Source organism: Pseudomyrmex gracilis, unplaced genomic scaffold (assembly GCF_002006095.1).
Source record: "Pseudomyrmex gracilis isolate BER0280 unplaced genomic scaffold, ASM200609v1 scaffold_975, whole genome shotgun sequence".
Lineage (NCBI taxonomy): Eukaryota > Metazoa > Arthropoda > Insecta > Hymenoptera > Formicidae > Pseudomyrmex > Pseudomyrmex gracilis.
The window spans coordinates 3,393-13,041 of record NW_018021559.1 but is presented as its reverse complement, the minus strand read 5'-3'; the positions used below and the strand labels follow the sequence as shown (position 1 = coordinate 13,041).

Sequence of the window (9,649 nt, the reverse complement as noted above, 5' to 3'; positions counted from 1 at the left end):
GCCCGGTCAGAAACCTGCTATCAGGGCCATATGTAACACGACGTTACATTTTTGATCAGGGCGCTGTCAGGCTGCCTTAACAAGACCTTATCAGGCAACAGGACAAAACCTAACGCCCCCTTCTTAGGGCCGTGTTTGATTTTCTACTCGGGATACTTTTGGCCATTGATACTTTTTCCATTTCTAAGTTTTGTGGTTTCTTTTTATGTGTGAAAGCGCACCCAGAGACGGGCTACGCGTCTTTATGCGCTCTTCTACCTAAGCATGTACTTTCCAAGCATAATTTTTCTAGTTATGTTTTTATTTATTTTATACTAAACATTTATATATATAAGACATATTACGTCTAAAATATCATATGTGTAAACTATACCCGATGAATCAAAAAACGATGGTTTAGTAATGAAACTTTTTATTCATAACTTTTCACCGACCCGGTAAAAAATTTTTTATGTATAAAATTGTATGGACATATTCGGTATATAAATTTGCATAATTAGATATAATTTTAATTTGTGTATAAGTATATGTGATTATATATCAAAACTTTTTTAAAAATATAGTAAAAATATAGTTTTATATAATTTTTTGTATCTAACATGATACTAATAGTTATTTTGTAATTTGATATGGAATATCTCTTAAGCCATTTTCTTAAAAAAGAAATTCTTTGTGTATAAAATTGTATGGACATATTTGGCATATAAATTTGCATAATTAGATATAATTATTTTAATTTGTGTATAAGTATATATAAAAAAATTTTTACCGGGGAAGAACAAGCGACAACTAAAAGCTTCGATGTGTACTCAAAGACATTGTCTTGACAACATGTGTCAAGGTCATTGAAATCGGTAAAGTCGGTTAATATGCAAATTTACCACTATTCTTTTTTATTAAGAACTTTTTAATGAACAGTAAGCATTACTTAAAATCTTTTGAAGATCACTTAAAGCCATTACCTTGATAACATTTGTCAAAATCAAATCAGCTTGTCAGAAGCTGCTTTTCTTATCGGCATATTTACTCTCACTGTGCTTAATAATTTTATATTAAAGTATTTTCCGAATACTCAATTGTTGTCGAGATATAAACAAAAAAGTCAAAATAAAAATATAGAACAAATCTTTTTACTATTACAATAAGTGTTCAAAATATTCACTGTTATTCCAGACATGTTTGTCATTTTCTTGGAAAGCTTGCTTGGATTTCTTCTATCTCTTGACCGGTTATTTCGCGCGCGCGCACAAAATATTTTACTATCATACCCGGATTTTCATACGAAAAACATTAATTTTGTTATAAATATATTACTTGGCAACGGTTACTCTCTAAATTTCATTTTTGACAATATTAACAGGATTAAAAAATTTATTTCTAAAAAAATCAATAAATCTTTTGACATTACCACTCCTAAACCCACAATGATAGACAATCTAATTATTTGATTAATAACTATTCCCTATATTAAGAATCTTTCTGAAAACATTTCACATGTGTTTAACAAAAAAGATAATATTATAGGCTACAAATGCTTACTTAGATTGAATAGAATTATTAAAACTCAAAAGGACCGTACTCCTCATATGGGGTTAACAATAATGTAATCTATAAAATTAATTGTGTAAATTGTTGTGCGTCTTACGTGGGACAAACTAAGAGACAGCTAAAAACAAGAACTAAAGAACACATTAATAACATCAAAAAGGATACCTCACAGCTATCTGTTATTTCCAAACATATTATTGACTACGATTATTCGTTCGACTGGGGAAACATTGAGATTTTAGATTTTGAATCCAATTTTTATAAAAGACTGATTTCGGAAACAATACATATTAAAGAACAGACTCAGGGGCTTAATTTAATTAATGACACATATTTACTCGACGATTCTTATTTTTACTTACTCGATGACTTAAAACACGCAGACTTAAAATTTAAAACTTAACGTATTATTCTGTTGTTTGGTACAGAGTGGGGTTGATGTGTATATATTTGGCTGTCCTTACTGTCTGTTTAGCGTTCGATTTCCGACTTTCATCTTGTGAGTATGTTGTGTGCTTGTGTGTGGTTACATATTAAGTGTCTAACTTGCTACAATTCGTAACTGTTTTAGGACGGAATTTCTATTCAAGTAAGAACTTGCTCTCATTTGTTTTTATCAAGAATAACAATGCATTTATAACGAGATCAAATTGTGACATCTTTGACTTTTATGTACTGAAGAGGACTCAAGTAGGGTCGAAACGTTTATTTATATTGTTTATTTATTTGTTATTACGATATTAAACATTGCGGATTATTGTTAATAAAGTTCCTACATTGTTCGTATAAGAGACCTGTTGTTATCTTTTAAAAAATATTTTATTTTTTCTATTATGTTTTCTTGAGTGGTAGGATGTTGAAAATAAGCTAGGTTTTCCACTCTTTTTCTTCTACGCAAGACTATTTCACAAAGACTACAAGCATATCTCTGAATAAACATAGTGAACATTTTTATGTTTACTATGTTATATACAGATGTCCGGTAATTGCCGTACAATCGCTTGTAGTCAGGTAGAAGGGATTACTGAGTCACAAAATTTTATCTGTACCACTTTGCGAAATCCGCAATAATTATCGAGATCTTAATTAACAAAGACCTGCGAATATGCATGCAACGGGCTGTCTTAAGAGGATATCGACTATAGAGACCTGTAAATCGACGTTTTAGAAACCTAAATTTCTCTAATTTCTGATTATTTTTACTGCATTACATGAAAAGAACTACAAAAGCAAATAAATATAAAAAACTACGGTAAATATTCAGAAAAACGGAGCACTTTCGGAGGTCAATGATCTTGGCAAATGTTGTCAAGGACACCTTCCTGAATAACAATCTGCAACTTTTAGCCGTCGCTCGTTGTTCGTTAAAAAATTATAAACAAAAGAAGGTGCGTCAATAAACTGTTATTTTCCGACACCGTGTACATTTTGTTTGTGTTGTAAGCGTGTAGACAGGTGGGGCTGCGCCCCCCTGTAGGGGGAGGGGCTTTGCCTCTCCTTTCTGCTCCCCTGTTACGACAAAATGAAGAATCTTCAATCAAGTGTCGCTTCATGTCATAATTGTTTACTAAATCAATATGCACGGTTACACTCACCATACAGTAAATCACAAAGAAAATTTCGTAGATCCTCATTCTAATTGTCACACGCAAAACATCGAAAGAATTTGGCGAGATATGCGAAGTAATATTCCACTTTATGTCAAGTAAACAATCTTGACATGAAGCGACACTTAATTGAATTTTTCATTTTGTCGTAACGGGGGAGCAGAGAGGAGAGGCAAAGCCCCTCTCCTTGCGGGGGAGGGCGCAGCCCCCCTGTCTACACGCTTACAACACAAACAAAATATACACGGTGTCGGAAAATAACAGTTTATTGACGCACCTTCTTTTGTTTATAATTTTTTAACGAACAACGAGCGACAACTACAAGTTAAAGATTGATGTTCAGGAAGATGTCCTTGACAACATATGTTAAGGTCATTGACCTCCGAGGGTGCTCCGTTTTTCTGAACATTTACCAAAACTACATAGTGCTTTTGAAAATAGACATATAATGCTCTTTTTTTTAACTCTGTTTTTATTCACTATGATAGCATATGATAATCTATATCGTTATCGCAAAAATAGTTTTTTTTGTTAACTACACATTCTAATCATAATCTGATTGTCTTATACTATTCTTCTATGTCATACGTTTTTAGACAAGGAGGTCCTAGTACACTCGGCATGAATTTGTTTTGTGGACGCGGGGGTCTAGAGATAAGAGAAACGGTATTCCCTAGCAGTAAGTAGCTCCAACGGGTGCCGTGTTGATAATGTCAATGCTTTCCTTACTAATTGTGTCTCAAAATGTAAAACTATTATTCATATATATTACATATAGGGTAGATGTCCCAATTACTGCCACTTTAAGGCTATCGCGTACTTTATTTCATTACATTAAGAGTTGTTTAATGTAAAAATGATTCCAGTTTAGTATATAATATTGCTTAACTTCTCTTTGATTGATAACAACTTTTTTATGTATTAAGTATAAAAAATTAATTACTAATTAATTTAAAATGTAAAATAAACTCCATTGTCTCTGATGGCAATGATATGAACAAATCGAAGAATATTGTCCCTGTTTCTGATAGCAATGATATGGACAAACCGAAGAATATTGTTCCTATTACTGTTACCGTTAATTATTATAATCTAATAAGTGAATATCACTTATTTTATTTGTTATATCTTTAAAGTGATACTTAAATTGTACTTTAACATTCATTTTATGATAGATATATAGATCGGATAAGAAAATTATTATCTTAAGTAGGTGCAACTTTTTCATCATTTCTAGTTACGCAATCGCGGTTTTGAGACTCAAACTGTACTTTTACTTATTAATATTAATCTTTTACTACCAAGTACACACAAATATGTGTTATTATGTAAATCCAAGTCCAAATTTAATAATAAAATTTATCATGAGTATGAGTTTTTATACGCTATATTTTTATAAGTAAAACAAATAAAAGTGGCAGTTATTGGGACAGTGGCAGTAATTGAATTATATGAATTTGTGAAACATTGGCTATTAATGGGATTATTGTGATTTTTCAACAATTTAAGAAGTTTTTGAAAAAATTACTACGTGTAAATAACATTATTATGTACAATACGTAAAAATTTTAGAGGGCTCAGCTTCACCAAAGTCGAGATATAAATTTCCAAAGTTGCGAGTTTTAACATTGAATCTTATGAAAAAATGGTTGTGAAAAGCATATTTTGCACTATGGTGTCAAAACAAAATTTAGGAAAGTTTTTAAAAAGTAATATGTTATTAAGTATTATAATTACTATATTATAGGTGAAGTTCAGAAAGCTTAGCTTCACGGTTTCCAAAATATTGCATTTTAAAGTTTAAAATGCGAAAGATTAGACACGATATAAAACACATACCGTTTCATGCATATACGCGCATGATCTACAGTATACGTAACGTGTACTATGGATAAATGCGCGCATATGCACAAAACGAAACACATCTATAGTGCGTGTATACACAAAACAAAACACTGTGTGGACAGTCACTTACAAAAGTTAGGCTTTGAAAGAACAATGAAAAGTACGCAATGAATCCAGGCGCGCGCAGCTCGCGGTATTACTTTTGAGGTGTGTTGGACCACAATAACTCTCTTAAGAGGGTACTGGAGCCCGGCCTGTAAACTGGATAGAAACCGACGTTTTAAAAACCTAAATTTCTCTAATTTTTAAGTTTCTTTACTGCATTACATAAAAAGTGCTTCTATAGAAGCAAATACATATAAACAACTATTTAGTGCTTTTGAAAATAGATATATAATGCCTTTTGAAACTTTTTTTCATTCATAATGATAGCATATGATAACCTATACTGTCATCACACTAAGACGTTGTTCTCATCAATTAGATAGTCATACCATAATCTGAATGTTTCATTAGATTCGTTTTTGTCGTATCTGTGGCGCTTGTTCATTGTAAATATATACATAAGCTTAGAAATAATTTTACATACATGAATATATAGTGAGGTTATAGAAGGAAAATGTATAAGAAAAAATTTATGCTGAATTTTGACATTCCAAAAAACAAGCGCCAATCCTTAGCACAATTTACTTATTTTTGTAGAAGCATTTTAGATTTAATGAAGTAAATACGACACCAAACGTCATAGGAGAAAGTCGGTTTACAGGTCTCTATAGTCGGTATCCAGTACCCTCTTAAGAGACCTGTAATCGACGTTTTAATATTTGTTTTGTGCCGTATTTACTGCATCAAATCTAATCTCTGCTTCTACAGAAATAAGTAAATTGTACTAAGAGTTTGTTGTTGTTCTTTGGAATGTCAAAATTCAGCATAAATTTTTTCTTATAGTTTCCTTCTATAATCTCACCTCATCATATATTCATGTATATAAAATTATTTCTAAGCTTATTTACATATTTACACTGAATTACTGCAAAAGTACGACAAAAAAAAACGATCCAATGAAACACTCAGATTATGATTGGAATGTGTAGTTGACGAGAAAAAGCGATTCTCATGATGACAGTATAGGTTATTATATACTATCTTTGTAAATGAAAAAAAGAGCATTACGTACCCATTTTCAAGAGCACCATGTAGTTCTTTATATTTATTTGCTTCAGTAGAAGCATTTTTTATGTGATGCAGTACATAAAATTAGAGATTAGAAGAATTTACGTTTCTAAAACGTCATTTACAGGTCTCTATAGTCGGTATTCAGTACTCTCTTAAATAGTTTTACGTTTTGAAACACAATTAGTCAAGAAAAGCATTCCTGACATAGATGGGCACGCTCACTGTGAAAGACGGCCGTGCACCGCGTGGTGGTAATACTGCACAACAATCCCCCCTTAGGCTGGATCCTCATGCAGACGGCTTATGACTGTATTGTAGAACAGGCTTTATCCTCAGAACGTAAGGCTGTATCCTCATGCAGACACCGGCGCTTTGACACCAAGCGTTGATTGGTGAAAAGCGGATGGTTAGGGTAAATGGTAGCTCTAATTTACCCTCACCACCTGCTTTTCACCAATCAACGGTCGGTGTCAAAGCGCCGGTGTCTGCATGAGGATTCAGCCTTACGTTCTGAGGATAAAGCCTGTTCTACAATACAGTCGTAAGCCGTAAGTCGTAAGAAATTGACCAATCACAATCGATCATTCTTTTGTGATTAGTCTGTGATTGGTCAATTTCTTACGACTTACAGCTTACGACTGTATTGTAGAACAGGCTTAATAAATAAAAATGATTAGGCCTGTTCTACAATACAGTCGTAAGCTGTAAGTCGTAAGAAATTGACCAATCACAGATAAATCACAGAAGAATAATCGATTGTGATTGGTCGATTTCTTACGACTTACGGCTTACGACTGTATTGTAGAACAGGCCTTATAGAATGGCGTATAAAGAGCCGTTTACAATGGAAAGTTGTAGGCCGTAATAGTAAGAAATTGACCAATCACAGACAAAGTACAGAAGAATAATCGATTGTGATTTGTCAATTTCTTACTGTTACGGCCTACAACTCTCCATTGTAGACGGCTCTTAAACTAACCTTTCCATAGGTCTACGAGCCATAAGCGCACCAAGCTAAACCAAACCAAGGAAAGCATTGACATTAGGCGATTTTTGGCGATCGTATGGTACATATACCAAAGTGTACCAAACTATAGTTCGAGTGACTTCAAATTATAGTTTGGTATACTTTGGTATATGTACCATACGGTCGCCAAAAATCGCCTATTATCGACACGGCGCTCGTTGGCGCTACTTACTGCTAGAATACCGTCCTTCTTAAGAGCCGTCTACAATGGAGAGTTGTAGGCCGTAATAGTAAGAAATTGACCAATCACAGTCAAAGTACAGAAGAATAATCGATTGTGATTTGTCAATTTCTTACTGTTACGGCCTACAACTCTCCATTGTAGACGACCCTTTACTCTTAGCCCCCAGCATTCATGAAACGAATCCATGACGCCGAGTGTACATATGTGGGCCTTAAAAAACAATATTCTACAGTATGAAAATAGTTAGGTTAGGTTATAGCAGGAAACTGTAAGTAAAAAAATGCTCATTTTCTACACTCTAAAAAAAGATTTCCTAGAAATCTTAACATAATTTATTTATTTCTATAGAAACATTTTTCATTTGATGTAGTAAATACGGAGAAATTTTAATTCTTCCAAACGCGTAAGATTATACGGCAATTACCGGACATCCTGTATATGTAAAATGTGTAAATATATACATTTTTTGATATGTATATAATTATCAATATTAATAAGATATCTTATAATACTTCACAGGCAATGAACGAGCATAAAAAATTACTGGAACACTTAGAAAAAGTTGAAAGTAAAGCTGGAGAAATTCTTACTGATCGCAAAGAAATAGTCGCTCTAGATAAGAGAAGAAATGATGATCGTGTTGGAATGCGTGAACTGCAAAAGCAGTCTTGCAAAAAACCATGGATAACAGTGGGTCCTTTGCTGTTAAAAATGTCATTTAATATAGCTGAAGAACTGCTTGAAAGAGGTATTTTTAATTAATAAAAAATAAACAATCTATGTATCTATTTAATGTTATATTTTGAACTAATGTTTTTCAACATTATTTATAGATCAGAGAGAATGTACTACTGCAATTAATAAGTTAAGAAGCAATTTAAAAATAAAAGTAAATGATTTACGTGACTTAGAGTTAACTCCATCAGTACCTGGGCTAATGTTGAAATCTATGTCTCATAAAGAAATAGATGCAATGAAACAAGTTCTAGGTCAAAGTGGCTAATATTCAACAAAACTAAACATTTTATTTTATCCAGTAAATAAAGGTGAAATAGTTACATGAGCTTCTTATATTTGAAGCGTAAAATATTAAAATATATAAAATATTTATCTTTGTATCAACAATTTGGAAAGATGTAAAACCTATTTTATATTATCCATTATATTATATATCTCATTTTCTATTCTAAGAATAAACTAGATTTGTCACAGTGAAAAAGTGTGCACTAAAGCATAATAGAAGGACTAGCAATAACGATAGAAATAACACCGGTTCTATAGGATTTTATTTATAAATAACGGTAGAGGAACAGCGGAATCTAAGGGCTTGAGCACAATAGAAAAAATATTAGGAATAAGAATAATAGAAGTTAATAAGAACAATAGAAGTTAAATGTACTATACAATGACAAAAAATAAAATATAATCAAGAGGCACAGTAGTGCCTCGCGCCAAGTTCACAACAAAGTGGCACTCAACTTGCGTGAACACACTGCTTTTTATACGCGAAATTCACGCAATGAGAAGTAGAAAGATTTTCTGAGAGCAATATTTAAGTATAACAACTAAACCGATCAATTTTGTTTTAGTCTTAATCAATTTAGAATAAAACATTTGAAAAAAAATATTCTTGCGTTTTTTGGTCTGTGGCTTCTAAATGAGTAATGGAAGATAAACGAAAATGTGTGTGAGATTTACATTCAGAAACGTCATAGTCGTCGTCGTCCTAACAAGTTGCATGTTTGTTTGTCTGCTACGAGATGACGTACATATACGAGCGCGTTGCAAGAAAAAAAAGATAGAAAGACAGAAAATGTGAGTTAGAGAGAAAAAGAGAGAATCCCGAGGCACGGTAGTGATACGTGTTATTCGCGCCGGCAACATCTCCGATATAAGGTTTTTTAATAAATTTTAAAATCTAGCACGAGATAACTAGAAACTATATACTTTAAACGTATGTTAGAAAAGTAATTTAGAAAACACCGATGTTTTTTTGCATCGGCAACACCTCCGATATAACTTTCTTCAAGAAACTGGTTTGAAATGTCGCACAAAATATTCTTTAACTTTATGAAGTAAAAAATTAAAAATTAATAAATTACAAATCGATTTAATACTACAAAAACTTCTTTCTTTACAATATTTGTTTTACAAAAAATTAAATCATACTACAAAATACAAAATGTGACCCAGTAAAAAATTTTCCATGTATAAAATTGTATGGACATATTCGGTATATATATATATATATATATATATATA

The 9,649-nt window shown here is 32.2% G+C and overlaps 1 protein-coding gene across 3 annotated transcripts in view; it reads left to right on the top strand.

Moving 5' to 3' along the window:
• LOC109861739 (p53 and DNA damage-regulated protein 1-like) overlaps positions 1–9,484 on the top strand; it is a 16,833-nt gene extending 7,349 nt beyond the window's left edge. The window contains exons 1-3 of one of the 3 annotated variants that reach the window (XM_020441526.1): positions 7,616–7,655; positions 7,907–8,135; positions 8,221–9,484. In XM_020441526.1, coding sequence (XP_020297115.1) covers positions 7,910–8,135; positions 8,221–8,390 — 396 coding nt within the window. In that variant the 5' untranslated portion in view covers positions 7,616–7,655; positions 7,907–7,909 and the 3' untranslated portion in view covers positions 8,391–9,484. Of the gene's footprint in view, positions 1–7,615; positions 7,656–7,750; positions 7,791–7,906; positions 8,136–8,220 lie in introns of those variants that run through there. The other 2 variants (XM_020441525.1, XM_020441527.1) reach the window with 2 other exon arrangements.
• Positions 9,485–9,649: the final 165 nt, after the last annotated feature.